The sequence below is a fragment of the Myotis yumanensis genome, unplaced genomic scaffold, assembly GCF_028538775.1.
Source record: "Myotis yumanensis isolate MYYU_CA2020_CCGP unplaced genomic scaffold, mMyoYum1.0.hap1 SCAF_11, whole genome shotgun sequence".
Taxonomy (NCBI): domain Eukaryota; kingdom Metazoa; phylum Chordata; class Mammalia; order Chiroptera; family Vespertilionidae; genus Myotis; species Myotis yumanensis.
In genome coordinates this window covers 54,809,371-54,832,173 of record NW_027223762.1, presented here as the reverse complement: position 1 = coordinate 54,832,173, position 22,803 = coordinate 54,809,371, and the positions used below count along the sequence as shown (strand labels likewise).

The 22,803-nt window shown below is 47.6% G+C and overlaps 1 protein-coding gene across 1 annotated transcript; it reads left to right on the top strand.

Annotated features, from left to right (window-relative positions):
• The first annotated feature begins 10,068 nt into the window (after positions 1-10,068).
• On the top strand, positions 10,069-21,141 carry LOC139019255 (interleukin-36 beta-like). Its single transcript, XM_070428321.1, has 6 exons — positions 10,069-10,104; positions 10,258-10,449; positions 16,172-16,223; positions 18,561-18,668; positions 20,039-20,172; positions 20,947-21,141. Exons 1-6 carry the CDS (start codon positions 10,069-10,071, stop codon positions 21,139-21,141), a joined length of 717 nt encoding a protein of 238 aa, XP_070284422.1.
• Positions 21,142-22,803: the final 1,662 nt, after the last annotated feature.

Here is a 22,803-nt window from a genome sequence, read left to right as displayed (position 1 = left end):
TCCACAGCCCACCTCATGCTCAGCACCCAAAGCCACCTCCTCTAGACATGCACTGGCACACCACACCTCCCAATGGAGTGTTGTTCCAGTATTGATCCTGAAAGTCACTTTTTATTCTTTCCTGATATTGTCCACTTTGCTGTCAAGTCCAGTTAGGTCAACATCCCAAATGCTCCTTGTATATAACCCTATCCTGTTCCTCCCGCCAGCCCATGGCCTAGAGATATGAATTGCAAACATTTCTGTTCATGCCACTCTTTCAATAAAAATACTATTTATTAATTTTATTCATGTTCATTATAGATATTGGAAATTTACTCCCAAAGAAAAATGTAAAGGATAAGATAAATATGAAATAAAAATTTTACATGTTCATACTCATGAAGAATTCTTAATACTTTCTATATCAGTGATGGCGAACCTGTGACATGCGAACTCATTTTTTTGGTTGATTTTTCTTTGTTAAATGGCATTTAAATATATAAAATAAATATCAAAAATATAAATCTTTGTTTTATTATGGTTGCAAATATCAAAAATTTCTATGTGTGACACGGCACCAGAGTTAAGTTAGGGTTTTTCAAAATGCTGACACACCGAGCTCAAAAGGTTAGCCATCACTGATCTATATTGTAAAAATCCAGTGACCATAATGCTGTAACACCGTAATGACCAAACAACCAGTCACCAGGAAGTGCATTGATGGGTCTCATGGCATGTCAGGTCTAGGTCCTGCGCGATTTTGTGCGCTGGGCCTCTAGTTAGTTAATAATTTGACACATAGTATATATTTTGGTTAAAGATGAATTGTTAACATATGAATGCAAATTAACAATATGAATGCAAATCAATCCATGTTTCAAAGAATCGCTTATATCAGTTTGAATTATTTTTCAGGCAACTTCTTGAAACTCATTGTATTGTCTTTGTTTTTACTTTTTAAAGTGGCTGGAAGTAGGTCAGCTGACATTTTCTCGTTATTTTTTGGAATTTTAGTAGAACCTTCAATCACAGTTTCTTTATTGGGATGTTTTTAAGTCCATTGTCCATTTTGTGAGGGTGACTTTAGTTAAAGCCTGTAATGAAATCTACAAATTCACATCACCAATCACATATAAGCTACAATTTATTATAATAGCCTGGACATGAATGTGTGTGCAAGGGCTCTCCTCTCAGGAGACCTTGCCCTTCATTGCACATGACAAATGTGATCATCAGGTTTTGCAATGTGTACTGATTGCAATGGGTAACTAAGTTTGCATTTCTCAGCCAGGCATAATCTGTTCCAAGACCTGTCCTTCTGGCATTACCTTCTGTTGCTTCACTGCCCAGGATTGTTGGGGATAACCCTTGAACTCCACCTTATACCCTGCTAGCCTGCCTTTTCCTCAGTCACTGCTGTGCTTTGAGAAGTCATCTCTGCTGCACCTGCCATCTCTCTCTGCCTGCTCTGGGGCGCCTAGGACACCTGGGGGAGGACACTTGCAGGGACCTGCTCGGCACTCATGCATGCTCAAACCTGGAAGTAAGAGTGAGCTGCTCCAGAGGAGACCTTCACCAGTGGGGGCTGGGAGTGTGTGGGAAATGCTACCTCTCCCATCACTTGGTGGACAATTCTGAGATGCATTCTATCTACATGGTCCTCAGAGGGTCCCAGCAGGACTTGGTCATAGTTGCCCATGGCAGTGCTGAGCCCAAGAACACATCCTTGCGTTGGCTGCCCTAGATTTCCTGCTTCCATTTTCCCAGCCCCTACTCCTGTTCCCTTCTCATCACCCTGCATGCAAGCCTTGTCTCAGGCTCTGCTTTCTGGTGTAAACTGAGGCTGAGACAGATCTAAAGTGAGCTTCTTTCCTCTACTAGTTACTCTCAACACATCAGCTTTCTTCGTCCAACACCTCCTCTCATGCAAACATCTCAGACACGTTCATCCCTGTGTATCTCACCGCCCATGTCTCTAACATCCCACATGTCTGAAATGTTGAGAGACTTCTCCTCATCTTCCCAACCAAATGCACAATCTGGTCTCCTTTAAGGTCCATAGCATTTTGCCTTCTCACGTGACATTTCTTTTGCTAGACTTTGTGCTCAACTTTTTCTTCTTGTTTTGGTCCCTTTACTCTCTTCTCCTCAACCAAATTCTAGGTACACAGAGAACAGGGATTGTGTCTTTTATGCCTATTTACTCCCCTTATGTGCCAGCCACTGCCTCTTACATAAGTTCCTCAAAAATATTGTAAGTGCATCTTTTATTTTCAACAGATACTGGCAATCTGCCTTTTGATGTGGAATTACCAACTTATACTCCCAATGATGTGTTTATCCTTACTTCCCTGATGAAAACTTACTTTTAAATTAAAAACCATTGTTTATCCAGTGTATAAAAAATATCTTGTTGTTACTATGATTTGTATGCCCCTGAGTACTAGTATTCCATTGGCTGCTCAGCACATTCTAGTCTTGGCTTCTAACTTCTCCACCAAAACATTTTTTTGAGCATCACCAACAACATCTTTGTTGCTAAATCCCCATGGACATTCTGCTGTCCTCATCTTAATTGTTGTTGGACACAGCCTGCCGCTCTGCCTCATTCTTACACTCACATCTAGGGGCTCTATGGCCATCACCCCTAGTGTTCCCCAACCCCAGTGGCTTTCCCCTCTCATTCCTCTTCTCCAGTTCCTCCTCCTGTGACTTCAAAAGTTGAAGTTCCTCAGGCCATATCTCTCCTCTATGCTGCCTCCCTGGATGTCATTACCTCTTCTCATGAATGGAACACTGTCCTGATGGATGGAATAGTTTGATCTGGCCCAAGGCTCTTGTTGGAATACCAATTTGTGTTGTCCCAGAACATGCAAATTGAATATGTCCTAAGTAGTGCTCTCAATAATTGTCCAACATGCCCACTCCCACACCCAGTTACTCAAGACAGAAACCTAAGACACATCTTTGATTCCTCCTTTCCCTGAAGCCCTACATCCAACCCATCAAGTCTATCCTCTTTTCCCTAAAGAGGTTTACCTTCAAAATACACCTCAACTCCACCCATCTCTCTCCAATGTTCCTGCCACCCACCACTGCCTATAGAGCAACTGCCATCACTCAACCACTGTTTTTCTCTCTGTAAAATTTAGATGCAAAAATTTCTGGCTTTATTATATGACTGAATTCATTTTTCCTCTCTCTCTTTTTTATTTATTTTTTTACTGATGTCTGATTTATTTCTACCTTTTAAATAATTAACATTTTAGCTTGTTTTGTTTTACATATGGCTTTTAAAATAATTGTTACATTTCACTTTTAAAAGATTTTTTTAAACTAAGGAATAAAATTGTGGTAAACAATAAATGATAGCTATTGTTGCATTATTATTAGTATATTCAGAAAATTCAGGAAATCTCTTTAGGACCCATTATCTCTGTTTTAAAGTAAATATTGAGTAGGTTTGAGGGAATATTAATAACAAGTGTATCCTAGATGCAAATAAATGGTACCCACGTGAATTCATCACCAAGCCAAAGCTAGGACCTTTGTAACCCCTGTATGTTCCTCTTCCATCTGGTCCCTCCCTCCCTCAGATGTAATTGTCATCCTAAATTTCATGGTTATTATTCCCTTGCATTTTGTTATCCTTTCACCACATATGCATATCTCCCCCAAATAGTTTAGTGTTGCCTGCCTTTACATTTTATAGAATGAAACCATACTGTTTGTGTTCTTGTACAGCTTGCCTCATGTCCCTGGGTTCACTCTTGGTTACATCATGTCCCTTTGGATGCTCTGAAGAGGAGACACCACGGTGAGATTAGACAAGCAGTGAATGTGTTGGGAGAAATGCACAGGAAAGATGTAGGAGGGAGGTATCAGGAGGAGGCAGGCAGAGCCTTCAGGCCATAATGCAAGTGGGACACTAGCAATGGGGAAGAGAGGAGTGGGTAGGAACAGCTTCCGGCTGCACTGCAGCTGTGACCACTCTGAGGAAGTCTTGACCTGACTGGCAGGGAGCCCCAGGCAAAGCTTACCTGTAGAGGCTCCTGGTCCCAGGAAGGGCCTGGCTGCAGTGCTGCTGTGCTCAGTCATGGCCTGGGAGCAGCCCAGGGTTGTGGCAGCCTGAGGCTGTAGGCCAGCTCTCCTCTGGGCAGCAGCTTCTCCTAAAGGGAGATCTAAATCGCTCCTGTTTTCCCAGGAGCTGAGATACAATTCACATACATCACTGTCTACATTTAACGTAAACAATGTGGTGATTTTAGACAGTTTTATTTTAATGTGTCCTGGAGAAGATAATTTGGGGTTGAAATTAAAGGGGCATCGATGAGCTTCATGAACTTGAATGTCCAACTCTCTCTTAAGGTTTAGGAAATTCTCAGCCATTATATTTTAAAGAAGCTTTCTGCTCCTTCCACCTCTCTTCAAATTCAAGGGCTTCAATAATGCATAGATTCTTTCTCTTAGTAGAATTCCATAATTCACATGGGTTTTTTTCACTCTCTTCTTTTTGTTTCTCTGACTGAATAATTTCAAATGACCTGTCTTCTAGTCCATTAATTCTTTCTGTTGTAAATTACCCCGCGAACCACAGAAGAATGCCTCAAGAAGTCGAATTAAAGAGTCACATTTATTGCAATCCGGGACTATGAGGGGGCATTTCGCTCCCCCAAATCTCGCAGTGATAATATGGCTGCAACACCAGATATATATAGGCAAAAATCACAAAGGTATTGATTACATCCCAGGGTTTGGAATGAGGACCCTGGTTTGCACAAAGCAGTTACAGAAGTGAGATTGAGCCGATTAGTTATCTACAGATTAATTATAGTTTTGGGTCTTCGGACCACTGAGTTGACAGAAACACATTATCTGGAACCCTCGAATCTTGGGATAATTGTGATGTCCTGGTTCCCAGGTACAGAAGATTGTGCTTTCTAAAACCAGTAAGATCACAATCAATGGGATATTCACATTACAATCAATAAGGCATTCAATCGAATGGGATGATTTATACAATTCAGAAAATCAAAGTAACTTTTCTATTGTTAAGCAAATAAGTACAGAAGCCAAACAGCAGGGTTAAAGTTAAACTATAGTTTCTACCTGAGATGATTGCTACCATACTTCGTTTCTTCTCTTAATCCAGTCTATTGAATTCTTCAGTTTATTCATTGCATTCTTCAACTGAAGGACTTCTGTTTGTTTTGTTCTTAATGGTTTCTATGTCTTTGTTCATGCATTGCTTTCCTAATTTTGTCTATTTGTCTGTTGCTAAATTTCTTTAAGAGGATTATTCTGAATTCTTTTTTAGGCAATTCATTGATCGTCATTTGTTTAGGGTCATTCTATGTCGCTTTATTAATTTCCTTTGGTGGTTTTATGTTTCCTTGATTATCCATGATTCTTGTGTCCTTCATTGATGTCTGCACTTTTGAGGAAGAAGGCACCTCTTTCCATTTGTACAGTCTGGCTTCAGCAGGAAAAGCCCTTGGCCAGTCAGTCAGCCCATACAGATATTATGGGTGGGCTGACTGTGGTGTCTGTGGGAGGGCTTGCTGCTAGAGTCCTTGGATGGGCATATAGGGTTCCTGGGTCAGAATGTGGGCAGGCCTGGTGCTTGGGGCCACAGGGGCTGGCTGGTTTCTGGGTCCATTGGGGGCAGGCCTAGTGCCTGAGTCTGTAGTGGTGGGCCTGGGACCTTTGTCTGTGTGAGCAGGCCTGGATCTTAGGTCTGCAGGGGCCAGTTGGGTGCCTGGGACTGCTGGAGGCTAAGCCAACAGTAGTTAGCATATCAATGCAATATTCACCAGGGCTGAAAATCAGCATAATATTGCTCTGCTGTTGGCCAAATGGCTCAAGACAACCCCCTAACCTTATAATCCTTTTACTATTTACCAAACTTTATCTTTGATATGCCTGTGTGCACTCCTAAAGGGAAAATGGGTATTCAAGTGAATAAAAGCAAACAGGACCCAGAAGTCAGGGAGCCTCTCCACTAGAGAAAGGTTTCCGCCTGGCCCCCATGCCTTCTAAATTCATATTTCTCATCTAATGCGTTTGTTTGTGCGCGGCCCCTTTTCCAGATCCTGAATCCTTGCTGCAAAAGGTTGCGGCAGGGGACTACTAGGGTTAGCTGGCATCTGGGTTTACAAAGACTGGCCTGGTACTCGGACAGGCTGGGAACCTGGGCTTGTGGGAGTTGGCCTGGAGTCTGGGGCCATGGGGGCCACCCTGACACTGGAGTGAGCCTAGAGTCTGAGGCCTTGGGTGTTGGCCTGGAGCCTGGATCCATGAGGATCATGGGGGACCAGCCTGGAGGTTGGGTCCATAAAAGATGGTCTGAAAGCTGGGGCTGTGGGGGCTGACCTGGTGCTGGCGGGTTGGGAGCTTATGGTTATAGCAGCTGCCTGGAGCTTGAGGTCATTGGGGCTATCTTGGTGCTGGAGAAGGTCATGATTCTGGGCCTGTGAGAGCCAATTTAGAGCCTAAATCTATGCAGGCCTGGCACTGGTGTGGGCTGAGAGCCTGGATCCATGGGAGCCGGTTGGGAGTCTGGGTCCCCAGGAGTCAGCCTGGCACTGGGGAGTGCTGGGAGTCTGGATTTGTGGGAGCCTGGGGGTAATGAAAGCTGGCCAGGTGTTGGGGTGGGCTGAGAGTCATGGGGCCAGCCTGGTGCTGGTGCACGCCTGGTGCTGGGGTCTGCGGTGAAATTGGGTGCTCGTGTTACTCTTTTTTCCGCACAGAGAGTATATCTCTTTCCACAGTGGGCTGCCCTGGCTTGGGGGATAATAAAGGAGGTTTTATGAAACTCTTTCCTAATCTCTTCAATGCATTTTTCTTATTCTGTCCTCCACCCAGGTTCTATAATCCCTCACCTAGAATCCTTAGTTCCTGTGAAGGCATTTTCACATGTGCATAGTTGTTCAAATTAATGTTTCTGAGAGGAAACAAGTGCTAGAAATTCCTACACCTCCATTCTGCTGGTGTCACTCTCTAATTCTCTCTTCTGATGTGAGCTGTCTGTTGCCAAGTGCAAATATTGGCTATTTTATTTTATTTATTATTGTATTATATAGTTCTAGAGGTGCTGTTTGACTCTTTCAAATCTGTCATTTTTTTTATAGTTTGCTATTCTAAAAATATTTTCATATTTGTCATTTATTTCTTAAACATGGTTAAGATCATTGTGTTAAGCTCCGTGTATAATCATTGCAGAATCCTGCTAGCTTGCTTTGTTTGTATGCTTGGTTTGTTTCCCTTTTTGGTTCCTGTTCTTATGATCTGTTTACTTGTATGCCTAGTAATCTCCAACTACTGCGCCCTCCTCTAGAGGCTGCGCCCTCCTCTAGAGAGACTTTCTCTTGGCTTTTGATAGCAAATGTTAGGCTTCCATGAAACCAAATACCTTTTGAGAGTTCCTGTCCACATAAAGCTGTACTTATGCAAAGTAAAATTGTTGTGAGGGCCTGTGCATGCCCTCAGCCTTCCAGGAATGACTGATTCTCTTGACACCATTGCCTCTCCCCCTTGGCTCAGTGCCAAGACAGCTCAGAGTTTGCAGAAGGTGAGGTTGGTCTAGATCTGGCTTGCTTGCCCCCTCCCTGGCCCCAGGTAGATTTATTTCTTGTTGTGGTGTGTGACTAGAGTACTGGCATGGCATGTGCCATATCATCACAGAACATATAGTGGCTTTAATGTCCCTTTATTTGAGCCCCTGATTCTTTAAGTCTGGGGAGGGGCCTGAGACTCTGAATTTCTGACAAGCTGCCAGATGATGCCAATGCTGCTGGTCCATGGACTACACATTGAATATCAAGGATGTTCATAACAAGGACAATTCCATCTAATAATTTTCCTCTATGTGAACACTAACCAAGTCGAATGGTGAAAATGATATTGCAGGAGTTGGAAAGATTTGTGGGGCTGAGGTGTCTATGTTAGACCTTGACCTGAGTGGTGAAGATGAGATATGAATGGACTAAGGCAGTGATTTTCAACCTTTTCCATCTCATGCCACACATGAACTGATTACTAAAATTCTGAAGCATACCAAAAAGTATATTTTTTTGCTGATGTGACAGAAAATAGGTACACTTTAAAAATATATATATTTGTGTGTGTATATATATATATATATATATCCTATCTAATAATAGAGAAACATGGTAATTAGCCATACCTCCGCTACCCTTCCCATTCGCTAATCAGGGTGATATGCAAATTAACTGCCAACCAAGATGGTGGCCGGCAGCCAGGCAGCTTGAAGCGAACAGGAGGCTTGCTTGCTTCAGTGATGGAGGAAGCCAACGTTCCCCGCCTGCCTTCCTGGCCTCTGAGCTTGCAGTTTAAGAAACATTGTTACAAATATAGAAGCTAAACAAAACCCCAGAATCTCTTTCAGCCAGCTGGGCTTCAGCCTGCAGGACCGCAACATTGTTTCAATTATAGAACCCAAACAAACCAGTTACCTACTTTCAGCAGCCGAGGCCTCAGAGCTGGAGCCAAGCCTCAGAGCTAAAGCTGGCCCAGAATTTTAAAAAAAGGAAAAAAGGACACGTTGGGAGCTTCAGTCACCTGCCAGCCTGAAAACGGCCCTCAGCCCCTCACCCAGACTGGCCAGGCACCCCAGTGGGGACCCCCACCCTGAAGGGGGTGTGACCAGATGCAAACAGCCATCATCCCCTCATCCAGGCTGGCCAGGCACCCCAGTGGGGACCCCTACCCTGATCCAGGACACCCTTCAGGGCAAACCAGCCAGCCCCCACCCGTGCACCAGGCCTCTATCCTATATAGTAAAAGGGTAATATGCCTCCCAGCACCGGAATCAGTGGAGCAGCGAGGCCTCCCGGCACCGGGATCAGCGTGACAGGGGGCAGCGCCCAAACCCCCTGATCTCCCTGTGGCTCTGTGTGTGACAGGGGGTGGGGCCACAACCTCCCTATCCGCCCTGCTCTGTTCGTGACAGGGGAAGGCGCCCCAACCCCCTGATCAGCCCTGCTCTGTGCCTGATAGGGGGGAGCTCCCCAACCCCCTGATTGCCCTGTGGCTCTGTGTGTGACAGGGTGCGGCGCCCCAACCCCCTGATCGGCCCTGCTCTGTGTGTGACAGGGTGCGGCGCCACCCCCCCCTCCCCCCGCCACTGGCCGTGCTCTGTGTATGACAGGGTAGAACCATAACCTCCCCATCGGCCCTGCCCTGAGTGTGACAGTGACGGCGCCCCAACCCCCTGATCGGCCCTGCTCTGTGGGTGATAGAGGGCGGCGCCCCAACACCCTGATCTGCCTTGCTCTGTGTGTGACAGGGGGCGGTGCCCCAACTCCCCTATCAGCACCACTCTGTGACTGACAGGGGGAAGCTCCCCAACCCCCTGATGGGCCCTGCTCTGTGCGTGACAGGGGGGAGCTCCTCAACCCCCTGATGGGCCCTGCTCTGTGCATGACAGGGGGGAGCTCCCCAACCCCCTGATGGGCCCTGCTCTGTGCATGACAGGGGGGAGCTCCCCAACCCCCTGATGGGCCCTGCTCTGTGTGTGACAGGGGGCAGCGCCCCAACCCTCTGATCGGCCCTGCTCTGTGCATGACAGGGGGTGGTGCCGCAACCTCCCTATCGACCCTGCCTTGAGTGTGACAGGGGGCGGTGCCCCAACCCCCCAATTGGCCCTAACCTGAGCGTGACTAGGGGTGGCATCGCAACCTCCTGATCCGCCCTGCTCTGTGCATGACAGGGAGTGGCACCCCAACTCCCCAATCGGCCCTGCTCTGAGCCCGACCAGGGGCTGCATCTAGGGATTGGGCCTACCCTCTGCCACCCAGGAGCAGGGCTAAGCCAGCAGGTCATTATCTCCCGAGGGGTCCCAGACTGCGAGAGGGCACAGGCCGGGCTGAGGGACCCCCTATCCCCCCCGAGTCCACAAATTTTTGTTCACTGGGCCTCTAGTATATATATATATATATCTCCCTAATATGCAAATAGACCAAATGGCAGAACAACCAAACAACTGGTTGCTATGATGTGCACTGACCACCAGGGGGCACGGGCGAAACATGGCGGGCATTGGCAGCAGGTGGCAGAGCGCAGAACATGGCAGTCATTGGCTGCGGCAGGATGGTGGAGCAGGTGAGTGGTGTCGCCATACCAAGTAGGGGTGCCAGCTACTGTCATCTTGTGGTTACTGAAAATTCTTTGCTCCCCCACACCTCAGTCCCGCTGGGTCCTTGCACCTGCTACCGGCACCTAGTTCTGGCCCCAATCACTTGGCTCTGTCAGCAGGTACGGCTGACGGCTGCCGGCCCAATTGACCCTCAGAGAATCTCTACCTCCCCCTGCTCCTTAGGGGCCATTGGCGTTGGCAGCTGCTTCTCACACCCGCTGCTGGTGATGGCCCCACTCACACCCGCTGCTGGCACTGGAGCTGCCACTCGCACCCACTGCCAGAGCCAGCCCTGCTTGCACATGCAGCTGGTACCAGAGCCACCACTCACACCCACTGCTCTCACCTGGCGCCCGCCCCAATCACCCCTGAGGGCTTCTTCACCTCCCCCTGCTCCTGAGGGGTGATTGGGGCAACAGCTGCCATTCAAACCTGCTGACAGTGCTGGCCCCGCTTGCACCTGCTGCTGGTGCCGGCTCCATGCTGTCAGCGGGTGCTAGAGGGGCTGCTGTAGTCAGCGCATGGGAGCAGTGGCAGCAGTAGCAGGGCTGCTGGCAGACAGGGAACCAGGGGCCATGGCAGGAGGGGCTTGGTGGAGCACGGAGGATGGGCTGAGGCCTGCCACTGTGCCCACTGCAGCCTCGCAGACCACAGTTCCTTTAAAGGTACATGAATTCGTACACTGGGCCCCTAGTATACACACACACACACACACACACACATTAATTTCAGAGAAGAAGGAAGATGGAGAGAGCAATAGAAACATCAATGATGGATAGAACCATTGATCGGCTGCCTTCTGCACATCTCCTGCTGGAACCTAGCCTGAAACCCAGGCATGTGCCTTTGACTGGGATCCAACCAGGGACCCTTTAGTCTGCAGGCTGATGCTCTCACCACTGAGCCAAACTGACTAGGGCAAAAACAGGTATAATTTTTATTTATTCACACCAGATGGCTATTGTTGTGTAGGTTGTTGTCATTTATGTATTTCACAATCTAAAGTAAAAGAGGTCAGTGTCCCTGAGTAAATAGGTATTGCATGTTATAAGAATTCTTATGGTTCACTGGTTGAAAATTGCTGGACTAAGAAATGAAATCCCAAGGTGGATCTAGTTTGGCTACCTGAAGAAAGAGGGGAGACTTTATCTACAGATTTTATCCCTACAGAGTCCTTTTCTTGCACAGAGAGAAGTTTTCTTCTTCATATTTGACACAATGTCCCTTCTCAGGGGACTCTATCCTTTGACTGTAAAAGAGGTCACCTCCATACTAGGGAGAGGTTTGTATAGGCCTTGGGCTATTGGGTATCACCCCTAAAGCCTCCTTCCAACCCATCACTCTGGATTACGTAAGGGCCTGGCCACACAGAGCTCCGTGTGTTTACAGGATGAAATGAGGAATCTGAAAGGACCCTCATGTGGTGTGAATGAGTTTGCATTAATCCCAATGTGTCCTGGATGCTTGCTTCTTAGTGCCCAATGGTAGAACACTGAACCCCTCCCCTCAAGATGTCCAAGTGGGTCAGTCCTGTAGAGGGAGCACAGCGGTGATGTCCTAGGCTCCTTCCGAGAGCATGGAAGGGAGCTCATGCTGATGTACACCTCAGCGGCTCCGCTTCATAGGCCCAGCTGGATTTTGAACCCTAGTTCTGACTCAGGGACACCTGCTGCACATTAACCTGTGGGGCTTCATGATTTTACACTCCCGAGGAGGAGGCTGTGGGGCCACCCAGGACAAGAGTGTAACGGCCATTTGTGCTCCCCTGCAGCCAGGATCCTGGGGAAGTTATAGGATGTGAAAATGAGGGTGACTTTATGTGGCCAGGTAGGCTGATGAAGTAGCTCAAAGGTGAAGACTAGGGTGATCCACTGGTGGTCACAGCCAAAAGGCTGGTAGAGGCAGTGTGGGGTCTAGTGACACATGTGGGGGCCTCACTAGGCCAATTGCTCGGTGAGCTGTCACGTTTGGGGGTCTGCATAGTCTCCTTTAACCTGCACGGTCTAACAACACACACTGCTGTCACGGAAGTCACCTGACCCGATCACAGATGTGAAAGAACTTTGCCAAGGACACAAGTTTGAAAGTTGCAAAGCCAAATATTGAACACACATCATTTGAATATAAGTTTCTTGCTTTTGACATTAAACAGCTACCTTAGTGTGAACTATCCCCAAGATAAACCAGGGAACTCATTTAGGAGAGGATCTCCAGAAAGCCAATGACAGGAATTCTAGTGCTGGTCAGGGCTGTGGGCAACTGGGGCAGGGAACCCTCTGAGAAACCCTGGCATGGTCCCACCAGAGGAGGGGAGGCTGGGACACTTACCCACCAGATCCTCTCCCCTTGGTTCAGCAGCCCGGAGAGGTGAGGCTGACAGGGGCTGAGCACACCACAGGGGCAGTGAACTCTGACAGCATTGCTCCAGCTTCCTATCTAGAAGACACACTGCGCATGTGCTAGCTCAGAGCCCTGGAGCCTCTGAGCCAGGCTCCCTTCACTGCCAATCTAGAGAAGTGATCTCGGGGCCACATGGGCAGGGTGCCAGGAGCTGGCCTTGCCAGGAGGTGCCCTGGAGTGGAGAAGCAGCTTGCACTCTTCCTCTGAGGATCTGGAGGACTGTACCCTGGCCTGTTTTTTCCTGGTGTGAGGCTGGCAGAGCATATGCTGCCTCTGGACCAGGAGCGGCAGAAACTGCACAGTTTTAAGAGGCCCACCCCTGCCTCACCTACTGAGGGCTTTGCTCTGAGGATTAACTTTGCTGTGCGTCATTTTGCAGCATCAGCATACAGTCCTTGGCCCTGGGACAGTCCCCTACAGTTTCTTTCCTCAATCTCAAGGCTGATGACTAACTTCCTGGTTTTGCTCTTGAAGGTGTGGGTGGCCCTCCTTGCTCAGGCCTGGTTTGTGACCCTCCTATCACTTTAAGCATTTTTTTAGAATTAACTTTACACACGTGGGGAAGGAAGGTGGTTCTGCTTTGTGAGGGCCGCTTCATGCACTGGTGCCCATGGGTTTCTGCTGCCTGAGGCTCAGTGAGGCTTTCTGTGAGGAGAATGTCAGCTGCAGCGACCATGACTTGTCATACACCCTGAGCAAGGATTGCTGGGAAGGTGATATCTTCCCAAACTCAGGTTTCTGCAGGCCTCACTACTGGGAGGGGTGGTACAAATAGGGCCCCATGATTAGAAATCACACTCCACACTTCAGTGCATGATGCTGGCACACAGCTCACTGAGAAGTAACCGCCCCGTCCTGGCGGGGGCTCTGACATCGCATGGGCTTCCCAGGAACTCACAAGCCATAATTCCATATGCCTCCCAGCCATTGAGAGCATATTGATTTTGAAGACTTATCTTGTCTAACATTTTATGGAACACGGGTCCTTCCCACATATCAGTGAACTTTGTTCTCTGCAATGTGGCTCCTCAGACATTTAACCCATGTAGTCTTTCCATCACATGTTTACTTGTCCCCAAGATGTGAAGAAAGATGTTGGGATACTATTTTTCCAAACACAGTGCTGACTCCCAGGGCCCAGAGGCATGGTCCCAACCTCCTCCCCCTCTGCTAAGATCTGCCTGCAGCCTCTGAGTGACCATGTTGGTGTTAAGGATTATATTTCTTCCTGGCAACAGCACGACATTCCCTGAGCTTTCATCTTTCAGGGTTTCTACAAAATTGTAGAACTGCGTCTCTTCCATTGTCGGTCAGTTCCCTAGAGTTGTGGACAGGGAGGACAGTGGAAGGGGCTCTATTAATAAGTACACCGGAGTGATGGGCATCGATTTGGGTGCTCTTGGGCCAACTGGGGTATATGGCCTCCTGTGTACAAGGCTGGAACCTTGTCAAGTTCTCCCCAGAAGTCCCTCCTCACACCTGGCATTGGCCAAGGAGCCAAGGTGGGCCCAGAGTTCTCTCCAGTTAGAAACAAAGCAGCTAGTCTCCCCTACTTGTCTGAGAGGTTCTCCCAGGGCACTTCAGCCCTGACATGGTGTGGAAGAGCATCCCTAGTCCCTTACCACAACTCCCTTTTTCTCCTCCCAGTTTTCCTGTTATTCATGGGAATACTTCATTCAGTCCTTTGTATAGTCAATAAATATTAATGAATTCTAATAATGGACCAGACACCATTACTGACACAAAGCACATAGTTAATGAGGCAGACAAGTGCCCTAGCCGGATGGAGTTGGCATGTAGGTGATAAGATCATACGTGCATTTTAATTTGCATCTCTCTGATGATCAGTGATGTTGAACAACTTTTCATGTGTCTATTGGCCATCTATATGTTCTCTTTGGAGAAGTGTCTATTCAGATCATTTGCCTGTTTTTTAAATTGTATTGTCTTCTTGGTGTTGAGTTGTATAAGTTTTTTATATTTTTTGGAAATGAACCCCTTATCAGCTGTATCATATTAATCCATGCAGTGGGGTGAGTTTTTATTTTGTTGATGGTTTCTTCTGCTGTACAAAATTTATCTCACCTCATGCCTGTCAGAACGGCTATCATCAACAAATCAACAAACAACAAGTGTGGCACGTGTGGAAGGCAAACAATAGATGTTTCTCACACTGATGTTTCTCTCTTTAAAAAAAAAACACATTTTTTTAAATGGAACTATCTTTTGACCCAGTGATCCCACTTTTGGGAATATCTCTGAAACACAAAACACTAATTCAAAGGTATATATGCACCCCTAGGTTCATTGTAGCATTATTTATAGTATCCAAGATCTGGAAACAGCCCAAGTGCTATAGATGAGTGGATAAAAAAGTGGTGAAACATTTACATCTTGGAATACTACTTGGCCATAATAATGAATAAAGTCTTACCATTTGTGACAGCATGGATGCACCTGGAAATTATTACTCTAAGTGAAACAAGCCAGTCAGAAAAAGACAAATACCATATGATCTCACTTATATGTGGAATCTAATCAACAAAATAATTTAACAAACAAAATAGAAATGAAAGCATAGATACACAGAACAGACTGACAGCTGTCAGAGGGGAGGAACTTGGTGAAAAAGGTAAAGGGGTTAAGTAAGAAAAAATATAGAGATATGACACATAGGTACAGACAACAGTATGGTGATAGTGCAGCTGGAGCAGGGAGTCAAAGGGGCAGGGGCAGGGGCAGGGGCAGAGGTGGGTCAGGCAGACGGATTCAGTTACTACTCTGGGTGTGATGAAGCCATTGGAGAGTTCTGACAGGGGAGTGATATGACCACACGACACCTTTGACCCTGATGTTGGCCGGTGGACATTTCACTCCTCGGGTGAGAACAGAGGCAGGGAAACCAGGGAGGGGCTATGGCAGTATCTGGGGAGAGAGTGAACAGTGGGTTTCAGAGAACAGAACTGAAGCCCGTAGTTGTGAGTTTACATGGAGGCACATGTTGGCAGAGAACGAGCAGGATTTTTTAACATTTAGGGCTGACCGACAATATTGGGCTTCAAGAGTAATGATTCCCTTCCATGCCATTGCTGAGGCCGAGTCTGATCCCCAGTCAGAGAAGTCACAGGCCTCCCAGGTCCCTCCGGCCCACCAGTCAGTCCCCTGCGTTGGACATAGTGCAGGTTTCAGCACCCACCATGGGCCACAGGCACAAGTCTCAGCTGCTGGAAACACCACGCAGTGGTTAAGAACAGAGACATCTGGCTTGTAACTTGGCCATGTGATATTGGGGAAGTCTTGTCATCTCTCTGGGTCTCTGTTTTTTGCATAAGAAGTAAAGATTAATGGCCCCTGGAGGGTTGTTGTGAGGATTAAAAGATTAATCAGGTACTTCCCTTAGCTTATCAACATGGAATAAGCTCTGGATATTGGTTGTATAAAACTCCTGAAAGGTGTGAACGAGGTGTGGCTCAGTCAGTGACATGTCACACCTCTATCCCCAAGGCGGTCCCAAGCAATTTTTGATTACAAAGCACTGGCCTCATCCGTGTTTCTTCACCATTGTTTCCTGGCTTCTGACTTGCATTGGTCTCTCAGAGACCCCAGAATGGCCACACCTGTGTTGCCTCCCAGTCACCGAGTGAAATTCAGGGGGCCTCTGTGCCCGACCAGCCTTTTGGCCAACGTGGGCACACCCAGACCAGGAAATGACCCAGATCTTAAATGCTATTAGAAGGCCGGGAGTCCTAATCAGTTTCCTAGAGGAGCCCTTGCATGCGGTGGAGCCTAAGGTTGCGTTGGCCCAGGGACAAGAGCATCTCTTTGAGCAAAGGTAACTTCTGCTGCTCAGAAGCCATGTGGCGGGGAACTCTCTCTGCCCTGTCTAGCCTTGAGGAGCCTCTGGGTCTGAGGGGCCTGGGGTCGAAGGCTCAGGGCATCAGAGGAGCTGGGCTGCTTCCATGAGTGAGGGTGGCTGCCTACTCCCTCTCTAGGGATAACTGTAGAATCAGGCACCGGGCGTCCTGATGCAGGAAGGGTGGTGAACAACTGCTTCTCACTGTGGGGAGTCTGGTCTCTCAGGGAACTGCCTGCTGCCCTGACTAGAAGCCCAGAGATAGGTGTCTTGTGACCTGGAGCCTGTGGATGTCCATGGCAGGGTCCTTAGAGATGCCTGTTTGGGTGGGGAACTGGGGAGATGGGGGCAGAGAGACAGGCTTGCTGCCACTTACTTAGGATGCTCAGACTTGAAGTCAGGAGAACTGGTGACTTACCAGCTGTGCAGGGCTAAACAGAGATGAACACACCCTCTCTAAACCCAGAAACTCATCCTAGAAGGTGCCTGGGGGTACTCTGGAACCTCCTAGCAACCACAGATGTGGTGGGTAGAGAGTACCCCAGGGCCATCACTGCCCGGAGAGCCAGGACCAAAGAGTCCCGACAGAGATGGGAGCTTCCACTTGGGGCTGTCTGGCCCGGGAACATGCTCTTCCCATCCTCAGTCTCACATGTGCTGCTGGGTCAGGATCTCCAGGCAGCTTCCTCCGAACAATTTTCCCATCCATTTCCAGGGGAAGGGCAGGGCAATGAATAACGTGTTTTTCTTCCCTCCTTCCTTCACAAGGCCAGATGATGACAACCTCCTCGCCACCATCTGGTCTGCCTTATGTTCTTCACAGAAAACCTGAAGTCAGTGTGGTCACCCTAGGAAGTAAGTGGCAAATTACAAACCAGCATGGCGGTCTCCATCCGGCCTCCCCAAGGACAATAGGGCACCAGGTTCTCTCATTTGCTCAGCTACAGATGTATTTGCTGAAATACTCACATCATGAAAGCTGCACTTGAAAATCTCAGAGCATTTAGTTCTCATCTTATGTGTGTTTAGAATTATTTACTTTTTTTGATAAAAAGGGCAAAGAAAACAAACATACTGATGACCAATTTTAATTTTTATTTATTTTTTATTTTATTTTATTTTTTTTAGTACTCAGAGACTGTCAATCAGAAAAGGACAAGTTACTGATACCCCTTAATAATCTTTGGGGTGCCATGATTTCAGACACTTTTTTCCCCCCAAGATTTAAAAAATATATATTTTATTGATTTTTTTTACAGAGAGGAAGGGAGAGGGATAGACAGTTAGAAACATCATTGAGAGAGAAACATTGATGAGTTTCCTCCTGCACACTCCCTACTGGGGATGTGCCCGCAACCAAGGTACATGCCCTTGACCGGAATCGAACCCGGGACCTTTCAGTCCACAGGCTGACACTCTATCCACTGAGCCAAAACGGCTATGGCGATTTCAGACACTTTTATCCACAAAACAGCCCCTCCCTTTCTCCTGTAGCCACTCTTAGAACAGTAAATCTGCCCTAGAAATTAATAAGCCAGTACAGTCGCTCCCCCGCCCCACCCCCCCATCTGAGGAAGATATGTTTAGAGATCCTCAGCAGATGCCTGAACCCACAGATAGTACCAAACCCCATATATATTATGTTGTTTCCTACACATCACATGCCTTTTCACTGAACAGAAGCACTTTACAGCTACTCTTTGACAAATCTGAGTTGCCAGCATCACTACTCGTATGCTCTGAGGTCATTGTTAAGTAAAATAAGGGTGACTGGAACTCAGCACTGTGATACCACAACAGTAGATCTGATAACTCAGACGATTATCAAGTGACTCCTGGGTGGGGACTGTATACAGTGAGGACACGCTGGACAAAGGGACAATTCACATCCCAGGTGAGATGGAGTGGATGATGTGAGGTCCCATGACAACTTTAGAACGGTATGCATTTTAAAACTTATGAATGATTTATTTCTGCAATTTTCCTTTTAATATTTTCGGACCACAGTTGACTGTAGGTAACTGAAATCGAGGGAAGTAAAACAGTGAATAAGAAGGGGGAAACCACTGTATTATAGGATGCAGCCCAAGTAATACTTTAAACAATACTGTAAAGTTGATAGTAACCTCCTGTGTGCTCTGGGCTTTCCCCGCCCCCGTCACCTGGCAGGGATAGGAAGCCCAAGAACCTTTAGTATTCGTGATCCTCAACAGATGGTGTGTGTGCTGGAGGGAGAGTCTTTAATCGCAGTTCCTTCTGACAACAATGTCAAACCTGGTGAGTGACAATGTTTGCCTCTTAAAGGGATACCATCTCCACTGGGGATGGGGCTGATCTGTATGAGCTTGGCTGTGACCTCTCCTACTTCTGGCACCAGCTCAGTGTCCACAGGAGAGCAAGAAGGACAAGGCGGTTCCCTCCCGCATAGGAAACTCTGTACCTAGAAACCAGGAGTGAGGGATGGGCAGTTCTCCTTGAACAAGGAAAATGTCTTCAAGGAGACAGGGTTGTCCATTCAGTCAGGCTGCTTTTCCTCGGAGCTTCTCTCCTTTAAATGTCATCCATTGCTACCCATGTCCTCAGATTAAATTCCTTCACTTTCCACCAACAAACTGCACACTCTTCTAGCTTGGTGTCCTCTCCTCTGGTAACAGGAGAATATGTCTTCCTCCTATCAAGAGTCAATCATGCCTCATGAGGCTGTGGGAAGAAGTCAGTGCAACTCAGCTCTTTCCCTTCCCCTAGGATTCAGTGTTTGATCCCATCCCTCTGTCCCCTGCATATCCCACCTTTGTCTATCTATTGGGTCTTTTCTGTCACTGACAAACATGCTCTGGTATAATATTTCCAAGCTTAATACTAAAAAGCTCTTCTTGATGCTCACATTTCATTCCTACCATTGTTCTGTTTTCCGATATACAACGTACCATGCTATATGCCAACCACAGGCCAGTGTGATGAGCCCATATTGCCTTATGAATCTCAAGGTTATGCCAAATGTCACCTAAGTGAAGGAAGCCACGGGATATATAGAAGGAGCTCAGTCCTAGCCCGTTTGGCTCAGTGGATAGAGAGTTCGTGCACTCACTGAAGGGTTCCAGGTTCAATTCAGGTCAAGTGCATGTACCCCAGTTGCAGGCTCGATCTCCAGCCTTGGTCAGGACATGTGTGGGAGGCACCCAATCTATGTGTCTGTCTCATATTGATGTTTCTCTCTCTGTGTCTCTCCTCCCTCCCACCCTCTCTAAAAATCAATGGGAAAACACCCTCGGGTGAGGATTAACAAAAAAAAGATGCTCCTTCCAGCTGAGTGAGCTCCCCTTAAAGAACATTCTTGGAAATCCCACACTACACTTCCACTTAGAGCTCATGGGCTACAACTTAAGGTCTGGTCAAAGTTAGTGGAAGTGTGTTGGGGAATTTTATCTTTACTTTGGGGAAACTGGGCTCTGATAGGAAGGAGGGAAAAAGGAAATGGGTTTCCACCACCCATCTCTGATGGAGCAGTTCTATCCCCTGGCTAACTGGGGGAGCCTTCTGGGCAGACCTGGCTGGTCAGCACGGGGCTGGGAGGAGCAACAGAGTGTTGGCAGGACCCCCTTGCTGCCTCCTGGAGCTGATGCCTGTCTCCATCTCCCTATTTCCAGCTACTATTTTCTCAGTGCCATGCACAGATCCGGACATCTCTAATGAAAAAGGCAGTCCGATATATCTGGGAGTCAAGGAAGATCTGTGTCTGTTCTGTGCAGAAATTGAGGGCCGGCCAACTCTGCAGCTTAAGGTGAGTGGTTGTGCAGCTAATGAGAGAAGTGCTGTGACTTTTAATTTAATTTAATATATTACTGAGTAAAAATAACATTTTTCAACCCTGGATTTTTCATTGTAAGGAAACTTGACTTAGATAGTCCCCAATCCAATACCTGCTCCCTTTGGAATGGGTGTAACACTTACTTTAATGTCAGAGCACCCTCTGAATGCCAGAAAGGACACCACAAAGGCATTTCAGGAAGGCCAGGACTGCAGCTTCTCCATTCCTCTTCCTCTCCAACTGCCTCCCAGAAACCCTCTGATATGCCGGGCACTCCCACGTGAGGTCAGGCCACGGCACACGGAGGAGAGAAGGGCAGATTGTGAGTCTGGATGCTGCAGATTCCACGTCTGTGGTCCCTGCATTGAAAACAGCGTTTACAGTCATGAAGCTCATCCTTCTGCTGTGAGGGACGCTGCAATGTGCAAACCCACTGGAGACTGGGAATCTTGTGAGACTGGTCAGAACCTGTAGATGGGTGCCTAGCAGGAGCACCCATGACACAATGAGCCCCACTCTGTTCTGGGAAAGATGGTGTTGTCTCAAAGAATCAGAAGTGCCTGGTGTTGTGTGATATCAGGGGCAGCCAAGCTGTTGGGAAATGAAGTGTTGCCTGTGCTGACACCTGGCATCCTCCTCTCATCAGCCATGCTCCTCCCTGTGGGGAAAGCAGTCACTCCTGAGGCTGAGTTAGTTGAGCTCCCTCCTCCCAGTAATCCTCTCTGATAGGTCTCTTTCTGCTCCTAGAAGGAAAGCATAATGAAACTGTATGAGGAGAAGAAGGCAAAGAAGTCCTTTCTCTTTCTGCGTGGCATAGAGGGCTCCACCTCCACCTTCCAGTCTGTCGCCTGCCTCGGCTGGTACATAGCCACTTCCTTGCAGGCGGGACAGCCTGTCACCCTCACCAACGACAGGGGCAAAACTTACAACACCAACTTCTAATTCAGTTCTTTGCAGCCTGGGCTGTGGGTGGCTGATTCTGGGACAGAGAACCTGTAGGTCATGGTAAGAGACCACTGAGCACTGATGTCCATCCACAGCCCACCTCATGCCCTGCACCCAATGCCACCTCCTCTAGACATGCACTGGCACACCATGCCTCCCACGGAATGTCGTTCCAGTATCAAACCCAAGTGTCACTTTTTATTGTTTCCTGATCTTGTCCTATTATCCACTTTGCTGTCAAGTCTAGTTAAGTCCACATCCCAAATGCTCCTTGTACACAACCATCTCCTATTTCTCCCACCAACCCATGGCCTAGAGATGTGAATTGCAAACATTTTTGTTATTACCACTCTTTCAATATAAATACTATTTATTAATTTTATGCATGTTCTTTGTAAATATTGGAAACTTACTCCCAAAGAAAAATGTAAAGGATAGGATAAATATGAAATAAAAATTTTACATGTTCATACTCATGATGAATTCTTAATACCATCTATATTATAATAATCCAGTGACGGTAACGCCGCAATGACCAAATGACTGGTCACCAGGAGGTGCATTGAAGGGTCTCATGGCATGGTAGGTCTGGGTCTCGCATGATTTCACGCACTGGGCCTCTAGTTAGTTAATAATTTGACACATAGTATATATTTTGGTTAAAGGTGAATTGTTAACATATGAATGCAAATTAACAATATGAATGCAAATCAATCCATGTTTCAAAGAATCACTTATATCAGTTGGAATTATTTTTCAGGCAACTTCTTGAAACTCATTGTATTGTCTTTTTTTTTTTTACTTTTTAAAGTGGCTGGAAGTAGGTCAGCTGACATTTTCTCGTTATTTTTTGGAATTTTACTAGAACCTTCAATCAACAGTTTCTTTATTGGGATGTTTTTAAGCCCATTGTACATTTTGTGAGGGTGACTTTAGTTAAAGCCTGTAATGAAATTCATGACACCCATCACATATAAGCTGCAATCTACACTAATAAAAGAGAAACATGGTAATTGGCGTACGACTGCTACCCTTCCCATTGGCTAATTAGTGAGATATGCAAATTAATCACCAGCCAAGATGGCGGTTAACTGTCAACAAAGATGGCGGTTAATTTGCATATGTAGGCACAATGCAGGGAGGCAAAATGGAAAGCACAGAAGAAGCCCCCTGGCACTCCCAAGGGGGAGCTAAGAGCCGGGGGGCAGGGCAAAGGCGGCCCCCAGGGCCGCCTTTGCCCTGCCCCCCAGCCATGATTGGAGAATCCTGGCCTTTGCCGCACTGGCCAGTGATAGCAGAAAGTAGGGGTGGAGCCAGCAATGGGAGCTGGGCAGGGGTGGAGCCCGGGATCTCGGGGTGGCTGCAGCCGCTGCCCGGAGCCCAAGATCAGGGAGCGGTTGCAGCTGGGTGGGGGGGGCGGCTGCAGCTGGGGGTCCCCGCTGCCCTAACACCTCAGCCAGAAGCATTAGGCACGGGCAGGGGTGGAGCCCATCAGGGGATGGCAGCAGCTTGGGGGATCCTCTGCCCGGGCCTAACGCCTCTGCCAGAGGAGTAAGGCCCTGGCAGGGGCGGAGCCCACGATCGGGGGGCGGCTGCAGCTGGGCAGGGGCAGCTGCAGCTGGGGTCCCCACTGCCCGGGCCTCACGCCTCAGCCAGAGG

What these genes read in the sequence shown, in the direction of transcription:
- LOC139019255 (XM_070428321.1), top strand. Translation starts at nt 10,069, where the DNA reads ATGGCAGTCATTGGCTGCGGCAGGATGGTGGAGCAG. An exon ending in CCTGCTTGCACATGCAGCTG is followed by an intron (nt 10,450 to 16,171) that starts GTACCAGAGCCA and finishes GTTGCCTCCCAG; the next exon opens with TCACCGAGTGAAATTCAGGG. An exon ending in TGACAACAATGTCAAACCTG is followed by an intron (nt 18,669 to 20,038) that starts GTGAGTGACAAT and finishes CCCTATTTCCAG; the next exon opens with CTACTATTTTCTCAGTGCCA.